Source organism: Harmonia axyridis, chromosome 1, assembly GCF_914767665.1.
Source record: "Harmonia axyridis chromosome 1, icHarAxyr1.1, whole genome shotgun sequence".
NCBI classification, from domain to species: domain Eukaryota; kingdom Metazoa; phylum Arthropoda; class Insecta; order Coleoptera; family Coccinellidae; genus Harmonia; species Harmonia axyridis.
The window spans coordinates 73,539,851-73,562,652 of NC_059501.1; the positions used below are offsets into that span (position 1 = coordinate 73,539,851).

At 33.3% G+C, this 22,802-nt stretch overlaps 3 protein-coding genes across 4 annotated transcripts in view; 2 read left to right on the forward strand and 1 right to left on the reverse strand.

Annotated features, from left to right (window-relative positions):
- Positions 1-191, forward strand: part of LOC123670686 (centrosomal protein of 290 kDa) — a 41,791-nt gene extending 41,600 nt beyond the window's left edge. The window contains exon 26 of the mRNA XM_045604213.1: positions 39-191. Coding sequence (XP_045460169.1) covers positions 39-110 — 72 coding nt within the window. The 3' untranslated portion in view covers positions 111-191. The remainder of the gene's footprint in view (positions 1-38) is intronic.
- Positions 192-4,470: 4,279 nt separating this feature from the next.
- On the forward strand, positions 4,471-14,111 carry LOC123688736 (2-oxoisovalerate dehydrogenase subunit beta, mitochondrial). The gene is made up of 7 exons (XM_045627379.1): positions 4,471-4,664; positions 7,713-7,993; positions 9,368-9,523; positions 10,319-10,490; positions 11,383-11,528; positions 12,243-12,329; positions 13,920-14,111. Exons 1-7 carry the CDS (start codon positions 4,535-4,537, stop codon positions 14,058-14,060), a joined length of 1,113 nt encoding a protein of 370 aa, XP_045483335.1. The 5' UTR covers positions 4,471-4,534; the 3' UTR covers positions 14,061-14,111.
- A 1,538-nt stretch (positions 14,112-15,649) lies between these two features.
- On the reverse strand, positions 15,650-22,730 carry LOC123682562. 2 transcript variants are annotated; one of them, XM_045621278.1, is made up of 5 exons: positions 22,347-22,730; positions 22,005-22,295; positions 18,126-18,224; positions 17,144-17,256; positions 15,650-15,841 (listed from the first exon to the last, which is right to left on the reverse strand). In XM_045621278.1, the coding sequence occupies exons 1-5, from the start codon at positions 22,369-22,371 to the stop codon at positions 15,689-15,691; spliced, it is 681 nt and encodes a 226-aa protein (XP_045477234.1). In that variant the 5' UTR covers positions 22,372-22,730; the 3' UTR covers positions 15,650-15,688. The 2 variants fall into 2 exon arrangements, with proteins under 2 accessions (XP_045477234.1, XP_045477225.1); XM_045621269.1 differs by having other exon boundaries at positions 18,126-18,245; positions 22,347-22,712.
- Between the last annotated feature and the right edge of the window lie 72 nt (positions 22,731-22,802).

Sequence of the window (22,802 nt, forward strand, 5' to 3'; positions counted from 1 at the left end):
GAAGTGTTAGGGTGTGTTATAAAGATTTTCTTCTTCAGATTTCAGATTTGAAAATGAAGTTATATCGAGGAGATCCCAACCTAGCCCAACCTTCTACTAGTTATGGATGAAAGTGTTTATCCGTTAATGTGATTTTTATTTTTGTAAACTTGAATGTATTACTATTTTAAGAATTAAAGTGAAAAAATGTTTATGATGTTTTGTTACCTATTCGAGAAACCTACTCTTTTCAGAAATAATGATTGTTTCAATTTTTTCTTATCGATTTATGAAATTTTTGCTTGCCGATTGCCAAGAAACATACAGGGTGATTCAAAATTTAATATCAAGATTTCAGGGGGTTTTCTTTAAGGTCAAAATAAGATTACAGAGCGTTAAAGTTTCAAGATTTTTTTTAGTTTCTTCTTCATATCTCTTTCAGTTTTTGAGATATTAAGATCAAATTTGAAACTCCGGTTTCGAACACCATAGTTAAAAATATTTTGAAAAAAAACATGGATATGAATCCTATCATTTGAAAACAACTCGAAAAATTTTCCCTGTAAACGAATGGAATTTCGTGAGATTATGAGAGAAAAAAATTCTACAAAACAACGAATTCACAAAATATATTTTGTTTACTCATTTTCTCTCCTTAGCCATCACTATCCTTCATAGTCAGATATTGTAATCTTGAGAAAACAAACATTCTACCATATCATTAAGGACGAAATATCCTAGAAATCAAACGTATGGATTTTTTTTAAGAAATAATATTCTTTGTCTTGATAGCAGTTTAAATGGGGAAAAATATTCGCAGATTCTACAATACGTCTATATACCAGTTCTGCTATATGAGACTAAAGACTATTTCGAAGAACAAGAAATTTTTCTGAATGTTCATTTGCACCTGGCCGTCAAGGTCAGCGGATTTAACTTAACTCAATTTTTTGAGAATAAAAATATTCCACATAGAAAGCTAGGTAACATCCGCAATGTCGGATGTGTGCATGGAATGATATTGGTTCATGCGAGACTCAAGGGGAAAATGTTTTTGAGCTCTAACTTTGATCAGTTGATTCTGATTATATTACACAGGCCAACACACATTTTGGTGCCTGCGATTTTTTAAATGTTCCTGAGTAATTTTTGGATGCAGAATGTAAAAAAGTTCTCAGATTTTGTCTATCAGATCTAGTTTTTGAGATTTTTAAAAAAATTGTGTATATAATTTACGTTATAACTGTTATAATATATAATATTACTATTGACAGTTAAAAAAAACAAAGACACAGGGATTTAAGTATTTATTGCAAAAACTTAATTTACATAATTACATTAGTCACTAATCACATAAACATTTTCTTTTATACGATTTTCTAGAATGGAGTTTACTAGGGCAGTCTCGCTGAAGGTTCCAGCAGTAGTCCGCCATCATGTGGCTATCCCATCATCCTTGATAACGATCTTCCATAGTTTTAATATCCTGGTGGAATCTTTCCCCCTGTTCTTCACTACAATCACCCAAGTTTTCTGGAAAACGATCTAGGTGGCTGTGGAGGTAGTGAACTTTTATACTCATGTTACAGCCGAGAATTTTAAAATTTGAAAGCATAGTTTCCACTAATTCTACGTAATTCTCTGCTTTATGATTGCCAAGAAAATTTTGTACTACTTGAACAAATGAACTCCAAGCGTTAGATTCAGTCTCGTTCATTGATGTGGTGAATTGTGGATCTTTAACAAGTTGCCTTATTTGAGGACCATCAAATATACCAGCTTTTAGTTTTTCCGTGCTAATGCCAGGAAATTTACGTGACAAATACCCAAAACAATTTCCATCTCGATTTAACGCCTTCACAAATTGCTTCATTAGGCCTAGCTTGATACGCAAGGGCGGAAGTAAGATTTTTTCTCTTGAAACCAAAGGTTCGTTGATCACGTTTTGTATTCCTTGAATCATGACATCTCTTGAAGGCCAATTTTTGTTAACCCAGTGCTCATTTTTAGCTCTGCTGTCCCAAAGGCTCAAAAAACAAGGATATTTTGTATAACCACTCTGCAGTCCAAGGAGGAAGTTAACCATTTTTAAATCAACACAAAATGACCACTAATGTTCTTCGTATTTAATTTTTCTCAAAACTAATGCTATTGTTTCATATTCTTCCTTCAGGGTAGTAGAATGGCCAATAGGAATTGAGCCATATTTGTTACCGTTATGTAAAAGAACACATTTTAAACTACGTTTTGAACTGTCAATAAAAAAGCGCCAATCATCTGGAGTGTATTCAGGCAAAAATATATCATTTAACCTGTAACGTGTATCTCAAAAACTAGAGCAGATAGAAAAAATCTGGTGGCATTTTTGGAATCAGCACATTAAAAACATCTAAAATCAGATGTTAGATTTCTGGCACCAAATTTTTTTTTTCATTTTGTTGGCCTGTGTTATTTATAATTTTCAGAATAAATTTCTTCATGATATGTAGGTATCATACTATCTTCATTTAATTTTATCTCTGTTCCTCGCATTTGATATCTACTCTATCGGGACGAATCTTTGCCAATAATGTATATGGAAAAGGAGAGATCATTGTATGCCCAAACAAGCTCCCCATACCAAATTTCATTAAAAACAAACAAGAAAAATAACAAAAAAGTTATGCATTTTCGACACCAGAACTGTTCAGAATAGAACACATCGTTCAGCGAGAATGTCGGTATTGTATTAATAAAACAAGATCCTCCATACCAGTAGAAATGGAAGCGATATTTCAATAATGTTTCCAAGACATGCCTTTGCGACGAACATCCTATAACTCTGAAATGATAACATATTCGGATATACCTACACAGTTTTCGCCATTGAGTTATCACAACAATTGAGTCTTATACGTTGACATCATTGTTCATCTATCAAGATCATAAATTCAATAAGTAGAACTTATATTTTAGATGTAGAAACAATGAAACTTCCGTATTGTCCACATACTTCCAAAAAGTAAAACATGTAAATAAACATGAAAGGATTTCTCAGGGCATGACCCATCATTAGACCGAAATCACAGTTCACATTGTGCTAGACTCTGTCCCTACCAGATTTTAATTAAACTTTGTTATAATAACAAGCAGAATTTACACAAGTATTCAACAGGTATGGCAGATGAAGGGACATTCAAGTAAACTGGCTACCATTTTGGGAGAGCCAACAATATGCAAATTGAGTTGATACAAATGAAAATAAAGGTCTCCAAAGGTTGAATTACTTAATTGTTGTTTGTTTGATTATCTACCGTCTGTCTTTATTTATACGGGGGGAAACGGACTAATCAAGTAAAATAATGAAATATTTTCAGGGTAATTTGAAGAAGAAAGGAAATAATAAATTTTATCTTCGAATATTCCAAAACCGTCTGCTTTTGTTTCATCAGTTTCGACTATAAAATGATATTGAAAAAAAAAATAAATATTATGTTGATAGATTTGAGTTTAGAAATCCAATTTAAATTTGCAATAGTATCTAATAAATATACTTCGATTATTTTTTGTCTTTTCATATAAGGTTTTATTCAATTGAATTTTTTAAATCCAAAGAATTATATTGAGAAAAACTGCTAATTTTCCATTTTTGTTTATAATTTCCTTCTCCAACTCGATGTAGAAATTTCAACTACTCAAACTGAAGCAACACTTTTCTATTTTATAAAAAAAAATGTCAATTGTACAATCATATTTGATTGATGTAATATTAGTACAAGGTTTTCGTTTCTGCAAATATATTATGAACTGTATTATTTATAATGCCTAGTGGATAAGTATATTGTACCATGTGTCAATGGCCTAGCTGCTGAGACAAGTTAATTAAAAAAAAAAATTCAATGAATATCCAACATCGGAATTCGAACCCTGAATCATCATAACGAAATCTGAATCGAATCCAAAAATTAGAAACGATGTATCTTGCTCTAAAAATTAACTATATTATGACAATGTATTTTTTATTTTCATATTATTGATTAGTTCCTCAAATTTTTTTGACTGCTCGATTTTTTCCTTAAGAATTTATTGGTCGTTTTCGAGCTGGAGAAATCAATAAATGATTATTGCATTAAATTTTTTTAAAATTTCAGGGGGTCAACATTCTTTCCTCGAACGATTCTAAATAAAAAACTTAAAATCAACTCTTCAAACTTCGCGGTCCAATTAATTGAATTGATTAAGTGTTTTATGAGACTTGTATTCATAATATTGCCCCAAAAGTTCCAATAATTCGGTTATTTTGTTTGGTTACATTTGAAAACTGCACTGTGAATATATGATTGGGGTTGAAAAAATTTCTATAAACGAATGATTATTTTCTGATTGACTGTTCTCTAAAGATTTAGTTCACGAAGAATATTGAGCTAGTGAGGTAGATTCTGAACTTAACTGTTAAAATAATTGTTGCATAACCCCTGTATATCCAATACCAGCTTTAACCTCACAAACAGATAAGGAATAAAGTAGATGGTAGTCTTGTTGATAGTAGTTGAGTTTTTGGTACTGTTACTTAAAGATGGCTCTAAATAAAACTGCCAATGAAATATGTAGTTTGTGTTCGAAAAAATTTTTGGGAATTCTAAATGGTATATCGAAAAGAAACAGTCATTTTATTTATAAACCCGACACAAATCTACCAATTCAAGGTAAGTAATTTCAATCTGATGTTAAGGTTTTTGGTTTATACGCATTCTGGTGAATATCAGTAGCGGAGCATATATTTGAAATTGAGGTATTTTCAGTATTCATTTGATGAAGTTGAATTGAGGTTCCTTTTTTCTTTCTGTTGATTATTCGTGTTCCTTCAAGTGATATTGATGTTGCATTATTTTGAATATTGAAAATTCGAAAAATACTGACAGTGTGAAAAAATGAGGATCAAAAAAGGATTGGCGAAGAGTATCTACTAGGATCGATCCGTGAAAATTAAATTATTTTAAGTGTGAATTTATGATTTCAGGCTCATTGGGAGGTGACATAATAAATTTGGGTAAATAATATACATCTTTTGTTCCATTCCCTTTAGGTATATTTCTTGGCATTGTAAGATCTTGGCAGGATATTGAACAGACATTTGAAAAAAACATTATATTGTTCTCTAATATGTGTGTCTCAAGGATGAATAGATTTAAGTAAAGAATTCATTCAACATCAAAAAATAATACTTTTCATGAATATAAGTAATGAACATTGCTTAACTTTGTCTGAAACTCATTCAATCTGAATTTGGAAAATGCATTTTGGATATGATTCTTCAATATTGATAAACTACCCAATAACATAATAAAAAATCATGTCTCATGTATAAAGTTCTGCGCTCTAAAGCTTCTGATACAAATCCATTGAAAATATTTAATAATGCTGTAATGCTGATTTGTGAAGAATTTGATTAATTTTCAAAAATAAACACAATAATATTTTTATCAACCCATTGATTGTTAATTTCTTTTGGAATCTGTCCACCCTCTTAACTTTTGAGAGTTTTTTTTTGATCAATAATTATGTCCACCATTTCGAACTGGATAAATAATATTTAATAGTGCACTGATGAAAAATTATGCATTTGAATTCTTCGATCGATATCAAAGCTATTTAGGAATCGATTGCTGCTCTTTGTTTAATTTCAGTTTCTTCTTCAGTTCATGCATCAAAAAATATTCAGCATGGTCGCAAATATTATCTGTATATTCAGACGCTCCCAATTTCGTGTAAAGATTTGGAATGGTAAAATCTATAGTGGGTTTATTCCTTATTGGGGTCGTTCGATTCTGATAAACTAAGGGCACATAGCAAGTAGGGTTTTTGAAATGCGAACCAGAAGTAGTTAGAGCAATATGGCTATCATCTGGAAGTCTAAATAGGTATCTTAACAGTTCAACTGCAGTCATGTCTTCATGGGGGCTGATCAAAGCGAAGTCAACAGCTGATTGAGGTTTCCATCTCTTTAAGTACTCGTGATAGTAAATTTGTTCATCTATAGGTCTCTCGAAGTACTTTTCAGCAGTTTTTCTGTCTACTTTCTTTATTAGTTTTTCTCTGTAACAATTCGGGTTTTCATCGAGGGGATCTTTCGAGTAGTCTGTCACCAAATATGGTTTGGTGTCTTGAATTATAGGATTGGCGTATTTTGAAGTGGTTTGATATTTTTTTAAAGCCGAATGATCCCTTTGGCGAAATGATCTTCTGTACACACTGTCGTAAATATTGTATTTTTCTTTTTTCGACATATCTACGGAATTAGAAGTATACAGCTTTGAAAGATTTTCAACTGATTTGAATGATCATAGAAAGTCTGAACTTCTGTCATTATTGCTGTGAACCTTTAGACTCCTTCTTATGATTTATACCCAAAATTATGTCATAACTCTACACCATAAAAACGTACATTATTTTTAGGAATTTCTCTGCATATTCAATCGGATAATTGAACTTTGGAATTAGAATAAATGTTCAAGGATTTACGTAAACCTTATTTCTGGGAGTATTGAAGTATTATAATCTGTAATACTGTTTGCGGTTATTTCAATATGAACTTATATTTCATACCTACACGTATTCTTCGAACATCCGTTTTGTAGATAAAGGGTTTTGCAAAAAGAGGTTTAATTAGATATTAAAAAAAATTATCTTTTAGGTGAAATATTTGGATGTTCATTTCATTGTAGACATGTATTTACGATGGAAAACGATATAAGCCAATAGCTATCTTGGTTACGGTTGCAGCACCATATCCTTTCTATAGAATTATCTATGGCCAATTCGCACATTTGTGGCTGTATGTTTTCGTTAACTTCAAGAATTTCATCTCTGAGCATCATTCAAAGAGTCATAACTTCGAAACTATGGGTGCTAGTAGGCACTTTGCGGTAAAAAATACTGTATTTATTATCATCATAGCAAAACATATTTTCAGTTATATGTTGTTGAGATTCAGAGAATGATACTTTTATTTGGATTAGACTTTTTTGGTTTCCATGTTTTTTTTCTCGAAAAAAGTGTTGTCTTCTTGAACTGCGAGGATCAATGCAGCTTAATTAGCAATTGATTTTTGTACAAGATTCTGTGCAAAAAGCTTTTATAATTTCTGATAAAAGTTCTGAACGGCGGAGACGGGTTTTTATTCTTTCTTTGGTTTCACACAATTCAAACTCGGAAAATTTCAGGTGAAGTTGAATAAATTATTTTACGTAGAACGATGCTTAGGTTAATCGTTGTAAATAATAGACCAGTAGTAGAAATGTTGTCTTCAAAGTATTTGAGTTCAAAGTAAACATATAATTGCTTTGAAAGTTCAACATGAGAAGAGCATAAATTTCATGGGTCTATAAAAATAATAACGTTTAATTTGGCTGACAATGGGCTGATTGCATTTCTGAATTACATATTAAATTATTGTAACTCAATGAGGTTGCATTTCAGAATATAATGATTTTCAAGGGTGTTAATTGTTTGGGTCCATCGGAAAACAATTGCAAAAATTATTAATATGCACCCAAATTTCATTGAATTTTCACAGGGTGAATAATTAACAATGGGAATCAAAGACTGATAACAATACAAGTCAAGTAAAGTCACCATTTTTTTATATAGATAATTTCGAATATACAGTGTAGCGAAAGTTGCTTTCTTTTTTTTTTCCTTTTTATTATGACCATGGACTTTTGAAAGAGTTCCCAATTTTTCTTGATTCACAGGTAAAACGGAGAAATTGAATATGTTCCAAGCAATCAACAATGCTCTGGATATAACCTTAAAAACAGATAAAACAGCCATGATCTTCGGGGAAGATGTAGGTTTTGGAGGAGTATTCCGTTGTACTGTGGGGCTGAGGGATAAGTACGGCAAGGAAAGGATCTTCAACACACCTCTTAGCGAACAAGGAATAGCTGGATTTGCGATAGGTGTAGCTAATATGGGATCGACCGCCATAGCCGAGATGCAGTTTGCAGATTATATATTTCCAGCTTTCGACCAGGTGATTTTGATTTACTGATCTATTCGAATTCAATATCACGAATTGCTTGTAATTATGAAATAAGCGAAAGTGCCAATTATTCATTTATTCAAACTAACAAAATTCTTTGAAGAATTGATAGTAGGTAAATCGTTCAAAAATATGGCTGCTATATATTAATAATTGGATCTTCATAGTGGTGTTTGAAATTTTCGCTCTAATTATACATATATTGAAAATAATTGATGAGTTTAGGGATTGAAATAAAATATAAAATCAACTGTCTAGATTTTTGAATAGAAATGAATGAAAATAAGGAAAAATTGAACAAAGAATAATAAACGTAATATAATGATGACCAGTATCAGATATCTAGAGAATTTAGGCAATCTTGCTAACCAAAAATTGACACATTCATTCCTGGTGAGATTAGAGGATTCAATAAAATGTAATTACATATAATATAAGGATTTATGGCTTGGCTTGATTTTCAAGCTACTTGACTAGAGTTTGACTTGATTTTAAGTCAAGCTCAAGTCAAATAGTAGTTTTGCAATCCAAAGTGAAGGCAAGTATTTATTTATCAAGTACTTGAATCATATCAAGCCACTTGATTTTTATCAGTTTTATTGTGTAGTGTCACATCAATAAAAAAAATGAAGAAAAGGAGAACCTTTGAAAAACCACTTTTATTTATTGAACTTATTGTATAAAAGAACCGAACATATCTAATTTTTTGAAATAGGAACATGAATTAAATCACTTTAAATCACAACAAAATGAAAAATAATTAAAAATTCAATTTCTTCATATTGAGAAACCTTCAGGCTTTGTTTGATTTCATAATTTTCCATCCAGGACCTAAGACACTTGAGGCATCTAATAGATTTGTCGCCTAATCTATTGGGGATTTTTGTAACTGTAAGAGCAGCTCTCGAAAATTGTTTTTTAACAGGAGCTGAAGATGCTGGCGTTGATAAGAAACCTTGGCCATTTCGTCCGAGTTTGGAAAGATATTTCTAAAACTATCAAAATCTACCAATAGATTTCATAGAAAGTTGAGAAAACTACTAATAAAGTCACACTGGCGAATGCTTCAGTCTCTCGGCGCTCGAGGAATCCCCTTTTTTAGTCTAAGAGCGCACGAAATTGCAGGAATATATGCAGTGCGACGCGTGCATATCAAGCTCAAATAATATCGAGTAGCTTGATACCAAGTCAAGTCAAGCACAAGTATGTAATTTTTCACGATTTTCGAGTCAAGTAGTTGGTTAAAATGTCAAGCTACTTAGTTTGATGAATCCCTAAGTACATAGTTTGTTGCGCTATGCTTCATTATTAGATTAAAAATTTACGAATTTGTTTCGAGAACATTTTCCTAATTTTTTTTTTCAGATAGTGAATGAAGCAGCGAAGATGAGATACCGTAGTGCGGGGCAATACGACTGTGGTAAATTGACAATAAGAGCACCAACTATGGCTGTTGGTCATGGAGCCCTTTACCATTCCCAGAGTCCAGAATCTTACTTTGCACATACTCCGGGATTGAAGGTAAATTAGATAGTTCCTTTAACTTGAGCGTTTGTGATGATTGAAAACGTAGTTTTCATAGTTTCTCTAAGTTTGAGTATAATTTTCTACGGTTGTTTCTTTCCTTAAATTACTCCATGATTGTGAAATATTATATTATGTAACTTTTTTCCAATATTTGGAACCATTGATTCACTAGCAGTCGTCAAAAAAATCTCATTTAAAAATTCCCTCGTAAGGAAGTGAATTATCTACGACTTTGATTTTACAAAATAGAAGAGCTGTGTATAGCCCAATTTTTCGTTCAGGGGTGGATCATTTAATTTGTTTCAATTTGTCGAATTTTTCACTGTTTCATGTCCTTCAACCTTGAATACCTATGAAATAAATCGTTTTGTGAGCAACGATGAAGAATATATTTATTTTTTGAAATGAGGATTGACTTTGGCTGATATGTAATTGATTTCATGTATCGGAAAGGTTATAACTTGGACAACATTATAAGTAAAAGAATATCATAATTGAAGAATATGTTTCCTAGTCATAGAAAATTTCACATTATATTTATTTGATTTTAAATGATCGTGTGAAAGCTACAAAGAAAAAACGAATTTAACAACCTGTATCTTTTACCTGAGCCATCAAAGTTTAATTTTATGAGAGGAATATTTATGATTTAATTCCCACTTAAACTCGCCCTGTATATTCTGTTTAAATATTCAATTCAACCATTGTGATTCATATCATGAAATCGAAATCCATGAATAATTTTTAAAGGGACCTTAATTGAATAAAAATGGTATATTTCTTCTTCAGGTTGTCATTCCCAGTACTGCAGTAAAAGCCAAAGGTCTTCTGTTGAGCTGTATCCGAGATCCAAATCCTTGTATATTTTTCGAACCGAAAATTCTCTACCGTTCTGCATCTGAACAAGTACCTCTGGATGACTATGAATTGCCTTTAGGAAAAGCAGACGTCTTAACTGAAGGTATAGTGTTTATACCAAAATTGTCGTAAAAATTGTATTTCAAATAAACCTTTTTCAAAACGAATTGAACACATCATTGATGACTCTAAGAGATCTTTGGGCTGGACAATACCAATTTCAGGACTGTGTGGGTTGTGGTCCTTATACTGTGACTAGAGTAGTTCACGGCCAAGGAAATAAAAGAACGGGATTAAAACACTTATTCAATTTATTTACAACCCACTAAAAATGTGTGAAGAAGATGATATTTAGATCTAATAGTTTTTTAAGGGTCGCTGGACACTTGGGTCGTTGCTGCTCGGTCGCAGGTTCTTTTTCGTCGGTCTCGGGAACAGATGTGAAAATCTTGAATCTTCTCGTTGTCGGTGCGAGTGTTGCACATATGTTGTATATGTAGTTTCTCGTAGACTTGTCTGAACTCAATTCCCTTATTCGTCCTGAAATGCCGAGGGTTATGGGCATTCAGGCTGTTTTCCATTCGACCGTTAGCAAAGCCTTTCTACGGATCCCTTATGGATGTGGCTTTGATAATCCTGAGTTTGTACACCGAATTCTTCAGTTCTCGGACGGAAGGAATCGATAGATTCCCTACAACTGAAATTTTCTCAAGTACTGACTTTTGTCTGAAGGTTTTGATAGGTTTGTAATCCATTCACATAACGGAGACTACCGCATTATTGTATAAAGGTTGTCCCAGAATTGGTGGAGAATAATTCACCACTATATTACGATCAAAAATTATGAAATTTGGTATGACAATATTATTGTAATTTTGGAGAACAAACTACTCTAGTGTGGATATACTGTCATATAATATTTCAGTAATTAATTTATGCCTCTCCATTCGTATATTAGAATTTAAGTTGTAATATTAATTCATTGATTTATTTAGGAACTGATATTACGCTGATTGGTTGGGGTACACAAGTACATGTACTGTTGGAGGTAGCGAAGTTGGCTCAGGAGAAATTCAAGGTCTCCTGCGAGGTGATAGATCTTGTATCTATTTTGCCATGGGATAGCGAAACTATTTTCAAGGTAGGCTGATACGAGCAACTAATCGACAATGATAAAGACTATACAGCGTGTCTCTGGATGAATGCGTCGGAAACCGTAAAATATCTTGCACCATCCGAATATCTCCCTGTATATCCTAAACCTCTTGCTACGCATCCACCTTGATAAGATATATTTCTGTTTGTCCCATTCTTCTCGAGACACCATGTATTATCTCCTTACAAAAAGTTTCCAAGCTACAAGGTGTTTAAAGTTTTATTTTATTTTCGAGATACTGACTTTAATTAAACGAATATTGGTATTGAGACCTCAAAACCTTTTGAGGTGTCAAATTTAACCTGATGTTATTGCTCTCATTTGTAGGGGCGCCACCTACACCTCTTTCTCTTCATTATTATTCATTACTTTTATGGGCGTAATTACTTCTAATACTTTTTCAGTAAAATAATCTATTCCTCTACCATATCCACTCAAAAAAGCTACCCTTGTTACAAATAAGCAACTGTTTTCTGGATATTTGGACTTTTAAGTCTGATAATTAATCGATGCGTATTCAAGGAATGCTTTTGGTTACGTCCATGTATAACTTTAACACCTTGTATTTTGAAGACAAAGCGTTTCCGGACATATATTTATTTGGACAAGTCATATAAGAATATTGTGAGGAATCACTTCCCGAAGTTTGTAGAAGTACTTTCGAATCAGCCTGTATACGCATTAATCCAAATGTTTCAGTCCGCCAAGAAAACTAAGAGGGTCATTATAGCTCACGAAGCACCCCTAACTTGTGGATTTGGAGCTGAACTGGCAACTTCCATACAGGTAAAATTATAGTTTTAGTGATTTCCTTTATCCCTTATGTATTGTTCATTTTGCTCCATTTATTTCAAACAATAGTTGATATCATAATACTTTTCTGTTTTAATGATTTAGATGTACCTATTCATATTTAATGGTAGAATTACATGTTATTGTTACGTAGGTAAAAGGTAAACATTGAACGCTAGATAGAGCAATTACTCGGCTTGGAGTCTCTGAATCAATTGTTAAGCTTTCAGTCGTTCGATTGTTCGACGTCCCTATAGAGAATCGAAACGTATCAAATAAAGAAAATCATGTCAATCGTCAACTTGGTCTCAGTTATTTTATTTACTCAAGATACTTCATTGTCTCATTCCAGAAGATTACAGGCAGGACCAATAGTCGTTAAAGAATACAGATTGTTATTGAATTATGTCCACTGCGTTTATCACAGGTCTTCTTTTTGTATAAGGACTGGCATTTCATTTGTTACGCCTCTACTATAATTTGTCAAATTTTCTACAGTTGTGACTGCGATAATGAAGAATTGTTCGTTTTGAAGGGTTATGCATTTTGTTCAGTGGCAACGCCAGCTTTCAAGAACAGGGGGTCATAGAGGGGCCAGAAATCTTTAAGGGAGGCCAAGATTTCAAGTTCCATCTAGCTTACGTTAAATTCATGAGATATTTCAGATAGCACAATGAAATTTTAGAGGAAGAGGTGCCCCCCAACCCCTCTCTAAGGTCTCCTCCACTGCTTTTTGTTGTTCCGAAATCTCTAATCACGTTGATATTAGCACCAAACTAAATGCATTTTGTCTTACTTACATCAACAATAAGGCCATTCTTATCAGATCTTTGTACAAACCCCTCCAAAAGATGCTGTGGATTTTCCTTAATACCGTCAAGGGTATGTCACCCGTCAAAACCAAGGACACATCATCAGCGAACATAATTAATATATGGGCTCTATTATATTCCGGCAAATAATTCACAAACAATAGGAACAATAGTGGTCCCAAAACACAACCTTGTGGCACTCCATGGTCTATGTCAAATATCCTGGAGAAGGAATTCTCAATTTTGGCTCTCATTATTCTGCCCACCAAAAAACTCAACAGCCACTTAGAAAAAAAACTCAGCAGTTGCATGAGAATTTTCACCGATCCATATGCGACAATTTCGCTTGGCGATCTAGTGAAAAATGATTTTTGTCGCTGCATTATGTCTGCCCGTAATGCACGAAACGTACTTATTACAAAATCTTAATTTTTGTAGTTTTCACACGTTTAGCAATACATAAACGATCCATATTGTTAAATGGCTGAACGTATGACAATTCGGATGACATTCATGTTTTACATATGTCATTGAAACAGGGCTGTGAAATACGGACTACGACATGAATATCCCATTATTATAAGGTATGTAAAAAAGGGTTTAATTTGTGAGCGTTCGGGCCTTGAACACAAATAATCTGAAATGGACAAACCTAGAGTGTTGAACTTTCAGAATAGCTTCAGATCATACGTATTAACCACTAAATCTAATTCACTAACTAATAAATTGCACAAATGATCATAATATACATACAATTTTTTTTTCGTTACAGGAAGAATGTTTTCTGAACCTTGAAGCCCCTGTTACACGAGTTACAGGTTTTGATACACCTTTTCCTCACATTTTTGAGCCGTTTTACTTACCGAATAAATGGAGATGTCTAGATGCTATTGAAAAAATAATGAATTATTGATTGTGGGAGTTTCAGGTGTTAACAATTTCAAATAAACTGTCTTATAATGTATCTGACGACCAATTTATTGCCAGATAATACCGTTCATTAGGAGTTACAATATATTTATTGAATTTGATATTGAGAAATTATGTTGAAAGCTATTGGCCAGCATAAAAGAAGTTTTTCAAATTATGTATCTTGAATACAAATATGAATAAGGTAGATTAGGTTAGGAAATGTATAATAAATAATTTAAAGATATCTCAACATTTTCGAAATTGTATGTTAGATTCGACCGATTTGAAATTTAGGGTGTTGATCAAATTTTTCGTGTTGAAGAAGATACTTGCTTCTTTGATATTGTTGTTATAAATATTTCTTACTTTATGCCTGATAGACTTACCTAAAACTTTTCGGGAGATAATAATGTTACAAGATCGATAACAACCTGAGTATAGTCAATTTCTTAGACATTCAAGAGCGGAACAAGGATGAGCTTTTCTGCTGTGATGAACATTATTTCAACAAATATTCAACATTATAATATAATTTGTTCAGTTCTTTTATTTTATTATTGAATGCTATAATGATACATATAATTTCTGTTGGTGTCTGCTGGTACGATCAAAACAACTTATTTTGCTTCATTGTAGTTTCAAATTGTATTTAACAGGTAAGTGATTGAAATTTGCATTATATTTTACTCAACAAATATCAAGTAATTCTTCAAGTTGCATATTGCCCCTTTCATCTGCTGCTGGGGCCATCAAAAGTTTACTCTTTTCCTTCAAAATCGCTGATGTATTTGTTAGACCTTCTAATGAACTGAATTGAAAATTGTTCCAAATTTTTGGCAGATAATCATGCACAAATCGTTGAAAAATGAAAACGATTATGGGATAGAAGAAACAGGTTGGGCATACCATAACATTGAGTTTTTTCAACGAATTTCACTGTTTGTTGGATTAATTCTTAAATATTATTGTTTTGTAATGTTTCAGTGTCACAGAAATTTGGACGTTTTTGAAATGTCATCTGCTCGAATTTCAGCTGAATGTGATTTCGAAAGATTAGGTTAGATAAACTCAAAGAAAATTTTCGCCTGAAGTTTTCTTGAAAATGGGAAAAACACTGGCGTGAAGTCGAAAGGAATATATTATAGTATTGAAGTAAAATCTACAATATTCAGCATCACTGAAGTATTTTCATTAAGTTAAGATTAAATCATAAACAGGATCAAGCAAAAAACTACTAGATTCATATCAAATTGAACAACACCTGTAAAAAATATTAGAATGAAAACGAAAAAGTTCTGAGAAAGCTGATAATTAATTAAGAAAAATCAAGATGTTCCAAGTTCACAACTTTTTTTTTCAGAATTATTGTTTTCTTGGTTTCCTCAACAATTTTTATATTGCTTTTCGACTGATTTTCTCGTTTAATAGTCATTTCAAATACCATTCGAGATAAAATTTAAACAGGTGGAGTTTTTCGATTGTAAAAATCAACAATTTTTTTGAAAATTACTCGTTTGACGGTGATAAATTTTACGCGATTAAATTTTATCTTTCTAGTTATACTCTATGATCATTTCAAAAAACTCTCAGTTCTCATTGAAAATGATATAATTCATATTTGTACAAGTTTCACTTCTTAATTGGAGGTAATGTGCTTGGCTGAGTTTTACCTTCTTTGTTTGTAGTCGCACTTTTGATTCTTTTCGATTTGACAGTTTCCTTAGATCTTATTGTTTCTTTAGATTTCAATTTAACATTGGATATGGAACTAGTAGTACTTATCTGAAAGTTGAGATTGTGGATCATTAATAATTATATAACGAATCTTTGAACACTCATTCGAGATGGACAGTGAAGTTTCCGAGAACTAGCAGACTGTTATCTATTCTTTACCTCAGTGACAACAAATTGGCGTCGATTATGATTCAAAGGCTTTATTGCAGGGGAAATTAAAAGAAGGATAATATGTATATAATGCATAAAATTGCTGGAATTATTGATTGATATTTGATCAATTGAAGTAGGTAATCATGTTGTACCTTTATGTTTCTGTTTGTTTATACAAGTCCACCATTTCATTTGGTTGAAATAATATTGCCAAGTATTTTCATGTTTTTTTTTTATCAAGATCATTTGTGGTACAACACGTCTTCTGAAAAAATGAAGACTACCCACTAGGGTATCCAGTAGGCCACAATTCGGGGTATGCCATCGGTATAAATGGAGTTCCGAGTTATTGACATTTTTCGAAGAACCGCAGCGTCTTTCGGACCCTTCCGTAGAGTGATCCGTAAATAAAAGGAGACTTCACAAAAAAAAGTCAAAAATTCATCTCGAATGATTTTTAATATATCATGAATAATGATCCCTAGTTTTAATTATTAAAACAATGAAATTTGTCAAAACAGTGGCCTATGTCAAAAAATAAAACAGATGAATTTTGGCAAGGGGAGTCAAAAACACGATTTTATGGCGATTTATTATAGGGTGTGATATAAAACCTGGGTATTCTCGTTTAGTAGTATGGTGTTTCCTAATTTTGGGACCAGTCTCTGAGTCGAAAATAATTTCAGCTCATCCGATATATCTGTATGAGTTTTTTTTTCTGGAAAATGCTGCAGCAGGCAAGAGGAGGAGAGTTGATCACTTTGAGCGACAAATTACTACATACTGAAAGCTTCTCTGTACAAAGGAAGATGTAGGCAACTCAGAATATTCTAAAGTACATGCTTTTTTGAAATGTTAGAAGGATGAATATAAATTGAAAGCTCAAAAATTTTTCCTAATGATGAACAAATCAAGGAATTTTGATTTCGCAAGCAACCGTACCAAATATATACATAATGAATAAGATACGCTTAGTATCTGAGAATTTCAGAGCTACCTGGATAGGTAGGGTTTACTTTTGATTTTACTTATGTTGCATGCCGCTCATTCCTTGGCATAGAAAAGGTTGTAGGCAAGTAATTGTTGCAAATTTTTCGAATACACATGAATACACAAGTGAGTGAATAGTAATTTAAGAGAACTTCCAGCATGATTTTGAAGCTGTGTAATTGTTATGACAACCCTCATTTTTATTACCTTTGGTTCTTGTCGCTCAGGTAATCCATTGTTGAATTTGGACATAAAATATGCATATACTTCACTGTTCTTGTAAAGTAGTGGATAATTTACTTCGTTCCCATCAAGATCATCTGAAAATAACCAAAATATGAGACAATATATTCATCAAGGAAAAATGGACATCCAGAAAAGTTCGAAGCAACTGCGTTCACTGTTCACCTTCACATTTTATATGGAAGATCATATTATTAATATTTAATTACTTTCGATTTTATTATTGAAGACCTATATATGTTAGCAATTCATAATTTGACACTAAGCCCATGTTATACTCATACATACCATAAATGCCTAAGGACATCATTCAGAGGCATAATTGTCAGAATAAATCACGCGCATGCGTCCCTATGATCGAACCCAATCACAGGAAAAGTACCAAGGTACCTTCGCTCTAACACACACTTTCGATACGGCCATCACGGGTATCACTTCGACTTACATCCTGTATAGTGAGTAAGTTCAACTGTGTTTGTTATAAACTCTGCATCCTGGGTCAATTATTATTTTTTATATCAGAGACTTTAGATAATTTAACATATATTCGTTAAATTACTGAATGAATCATAAAACCTACTATCCATTGAAACAACGTAGCTGCTTTGATGAACTTTATAGGATGGACAACATAAAATAGTCCTGCCAAATATTTGCGTACAATTTTCATTTGAAGGGAACATGTTGTGTGTACCCCTGAAAGCGGGGTGTAAAAAACCTTCAAAAAATGAAACATTTTCATGGTTTTGTAATTGTAATTTGCGAATGTTCTTGAAAAGTCTTGTTTCTTTTATTTTTTTCTTTTCTAAACAAAAATTCAGCTGTCGCATATAGTTGTGGCGCATTGTTTAGTTTAGTCAGAAATGTTATTTTTATAGATTGATTGCGGATTTTATACAAATCAAATGATCAAATTCTGAATGAATCGAACGAAATCCATACTTACAATCTTTCAACATCACATAATACGTTTCTTTTGGGATGAAGAATTCAAGTCCTGGGGTACTAAGTGGTGCATCATGAACATTCAACAGATCGGTTGAGTCTGTACACATAGAGAAATGTACTAAAACAATATTAAACATTCAAGATAATTGAAAAAGTTGTTATATATAATTTGAAGAAGTTTTAGTTAAGTTAGTTATTTTCAGCCGTAGGTTTAATTATTTTTAATATACATGATCTGTATGAAGGACAGTATTGAGAGATAAGATAAGATAAGATAAGATATTTATTGGTGATTAATACAAATAATACATTGTTTTCACACGTCATTAAGGGTAATTTACAAACAGCAGTATAAATAGTATATTAAATCTCGGCTCCAGAACAATATTATGCTAAAATAAATAAATATATAATAGAAACATAATATAAAATAAATAAATAAATAAATGCTATAAATAGTATATTAAATCTCAGCTCCAGAACAATATTATGCTAAATCAATTTCGTCCAGAGTCATATTATAAAATTCGTCAATTGAATAAAATACCTTCAATGTCAACATCTTTTTTATTTTTATCTTGAAAACGTTCATTCGCAGATTTTTCAGCCCACCAGGAAGTTTGTTGTACAAAGACACCGCTCGAAATCCAGGAGCGCGCTGGGATTTACTCAATCTTAGGAAATCTTTCCTAATGAGTGATTTGTTCCGTGTATCATATCCATGTATGTCAGATTGTAGCACATATTTATCCTTGTTTTTATGAATATATATAACACTCTCCAATATGAATAGCGATGGGAATGTAAGAATACCCAAATCTTTAAAGGCATTTCTACAGCAGTCACGGTAGCCCAGCCCTCCCAAAACTCTTATCGCTCGCCTCTGCAGTCTGAAAACAGCCTCACGACCCGCACTGTCCCCCCACAGCAGGACGCCATATTTCAGATGTGATTCTACCAGGGCAAAATATACGGAACGTAACATGTCCGGTGTCAGGGAAAAGGATAGAGTTCTCAGGGCAAAAATATTTCGACTCAGCCTGGCCAGTAGGTTGTCAATGTGGCTACTCCACGTGAGCGCCGAGTCCACATGAACACCGAGGAACTTTACTGAATGAACCATGTCGTCCCCATCAAACGGTCTCAAGGTCATAATCATATTGTATGTTTTCTCCTCATTCACACTGAGGCCGTTTGCCGTGAACCACTCCACGAGCCTCACTCGCTCTATACGTGAACGCTCAAGCAATGTCTGTGAGTTCACGTCTCTTATTGCGACTGTAGTATCATCTACAAATAATGTAGCTTCAACTTCAGGTATATAATCTGGTAGATCGTTAATATACACCAGAAATAGCACTGGTCCCAAAACTGAACCCTGTACCACTCCCATATTAATGGGGCTCATCTGAGAGCGTGTTCCGTCTGAGCTGACTATTTGATACCTCTCGCTCAAAAAAGAAGCCATCATGTCCATCGCCCTGTCGTCGAATCCATATCTTTTCAATTTTTCGAGGAGCTTGTCGTGGGGTACACAATCAAAGGCCTTTGTAAGATCGACAAATGAGGCCAGACGGTGATCCTTATTCTCAAAGCTTTCGATAGTAGAGTTGACAAAATCGATGATCGCCTCAACTGTATTCCTCCCCTCGCGGAAGCCAAACTGACGATCAGTTAGCAAGTTGTTGCACTCGAGATATGCAACAATCTGTGTAGACATAACTTTTTCTAACACTTTCGAGAAGACAGGTACGAGATAAATCGGACGGTAGTTGTTGACATCATTCTTGTCGCCCTTTTTGAATACAGGGATCACCTTGGAGACCTTTAAGCATTTAGGGAACTTGCCGGTGATCAACCCCTCGTTAATCAACTTGGTAAGCGGAGATATGATAGAATTGATATTTCTTTTCACTACTTTAATTGAAAGCCCATAGTAATCGGCAGAGTTACTATTTTTAATATTTCGTACTATATCTCTCACTACATTTTGTCCAACTTCCTGGAAACTGAATGTTTTCCCCGGTGGAATCTGTTTTCGGAAGGTCTCGTCGAAGCGCACGTTGGTTTGGGGTAGACCACGCAGAGCCTTCCGCGCAACAGTTGCAAAATGCGCACCGAAGCTGTCAGCATCAATGTTGGCTAATTCCCGTTTGCTGCCGTCTTTGATATAACCATTTATTATGCGCCAGGCCGCTTTTGACTTGTTATCTGAGGATTCGATTTTGCTGTTGTAATAACATAATTTTGCTCTCTTTATTGCTTTTCTATACTCCAGACGTAGTTTGGAGAGATAGTGATAGCAATGAAAATATCGAAATATTTGAAATGTAACTTTTGCAACTATTTTATATTTTTTATTTCCCAGACACATATCCAATCGTATTTTTCTTAAATAGTTACCCTGAATCTTCTTGTATGTATTGTTTTCTCCACGAGTTGTGAAAAGCATTTAGGTTAAGGTCATCCATTTCGTTGAATTTTTGTCCAATATTCATAGTTTTAAAATAAAATTAGTTATTTTGTCCTCCACAGTAGAATAGTAGAGTTTTATTCATAATTTTGGCAGTTTCTATTCCCCTAACAAATCATCTTCTTGTCTTGTACTATCAATTAACCAAGTGACTTGATTGAGGATTGTCTTGGTGATTTATTGATTTCCTTCTGCCATGTCTTCAACTCGAAGCACTGGGATGTATCTAGATATATGGATGCCCACTATCCTATATTCCTGTATCAAAAAAGGGAGACTGATTGCAAATTGATTGAACTATAAAGTTCAATATATAAATTGTGTAACTTCTGCAAAATATTCGAAATTATTTCATCTAATGAAATCTATTCAGTTATGATGCATTCGATCAATGTTAAGCAGCATGGCCTAACTAATGGATGGGATATCATGCATTACTAACTTGGTTATTTTCTGAGTTTTTTACTCTTAGTCTGGTTGAATGTGGTTGTTGAATTTGGTGATTTTCATAAGGCTTCTAATAAAATTGACCCTCATTGAAAAAGTGAATACAGCTCCTCAAATACGTAGTCGACTTTTACTTCTTCGATGTCTGGTATATATATATATATATGATCTTATCCTGGACGCCGTTATTTATACTTGTCATAAATGATGTCATGGATGTGATAGATAGTGAGAAGTTGGTTTCTGCAGATCAATTGTAAATTTTAGGCAGGATCACCGGTTAAGAAGACTTCAAGTGTCTTCAGTAAGATATTGAGCATTTGTATCAGGTTCGTATACCTAACAGGCTCACACCCAGTTGCAGGGTTTTTTGCTCGGCAATGTTGTCCTCTCAGTGTTGCTTTTTGGATAGTGCTTGATTGCTTTTCTAATCAATGTTCTCATTTTGCGTTGCAGGTTTTCGATATCTGTTTTGTCCATAGAACTATACAAGAAGAGAACTTATATTAGTATTGAACATGCATATGTATTTACGGCTCTGGTCATGTTCTTGATGTTGAAGTCATTAGGACTTCCTTCGTTATTTGATGTATGATTCGTCGGTTTTGTTTCATTTCATTTTTCATTCAAGTTTTTATCCTTTGTCCATTTGAAGAAGCAATCAGTCCATCCTGAATTCTTCCTCAAACTACGCTGAGAGTACGACACATCTCCAGCCCGAATGCCATACTTACATCTACTATTTCGACCATGACTTGCAGGTTGTTTTTGTTGCCTGTTATTAGTTTTGAAACAGAAAACTGAAATTGTATGTGAGAAGTAGAAGATATTTGATTGTCTTATCTCCGAACTACGCTTATTTGAAATACCTATTCCTACCATACAGTTGGTCAGGAAGTATATGCCTCAACATTTGGTTTGATGAATTAGAAACTAAACCGAAACACTGATACTCACGATTCCTTGGTACAGTAGCAACCTCACATATATAATCTAGAATGGATCCCAAGTAACAATCAGGATTTATCAACACTTCCTTGTTTTCAGGAAGCATGGGTTGAGGAAGTAAATCGGTAGAAAGGGCATTTGCTGTACTAACAGAAGTACTTTGTTTAATACTGGATAATGTCTGACTTCGACTTTTCATTTTGGTAGGGCTTGATTCATCTGATTTTTGTCTGATGCCTATTTGAATCGTAGATGGTGGCTGGAGATCTAATTCAGATTGTTGTCTGAATTCATGATAGTCTGCAAAAATGGAATGAGTTTCTTATTTTTTTATGAATCAATATCATCTACCCATGTATTTTAGTATGAAATACATTTTGACTATAAGTTGATGTATAGAAAAAAACTATGGTTTTTGACACACGAGACGTCACGACAAGGAATTCTTTTTCTTCCATATTTTCGAATGAAGTTTGAATTTCCATTTGACACTTCTCTCTTCTGCATATTATGAATTATTTATTTATTTTCAGGGTTGTTTCTTTGTTTTTGATCCTAATTTTCTGTATGAGATTTAGTTTATTTTGAACCGTTCTTCAAGTATGAGTTGAACATCAATACAATAGCCAAAAGACCCCCACCGTGGTTAAGGCCAGCAGCAAATGATGAGAGACATGTTTTCAAGGAACGAGCACTCAAAAAAGCCCTTTGGGTGCTTAATGTAAATTAATTTAAAAAGCTCAAAGTTGAGGTAACAAATAGGAAAACATCAATACAAATCATAGAATTGAGAATATGATATAAAGC

Coding starts and splice junctions, on each gene's coding strand:
- LOC123682562 (XM_045621269.1), bottom strand. CDS start 22,371: ATGTATTTCATACTAAAATACATGG. Junction 22,296..22,346: donor TTTCATACTAAAATACATGG/GTAGATGATATT, acceptor CCATTTTTGCAG/ACTATCATGAATTCAGACAA. Junction 17,257..18,125: donor TTATGTGATGTTGAAAGATT/GTAAGTATGGAT, acceptor GGTTATTTTCAG/ATGATCTTGATGGGAACGAA.
- LOC123688736 (XM_045627379.1), top strand. CDS start 4,535: ATGGCTCTAAATAAAACTGCCAATGAAATATGTAGTTTGTGTTCGAAA. Junction 10,491..11,382: donor AGCAGACGTCTTAACTGAAG/GTATAGTGTTTA, acceptor TGATTTATTTAG/GAACTGATATTACGCTGATT. Junction 12,330..13,919: donor AACTGGCAACTTCCATACAG/GTAAAATTATAG, acceptor TTTTCGTTACAG/GAAGAATGTTTTCTGAACCT.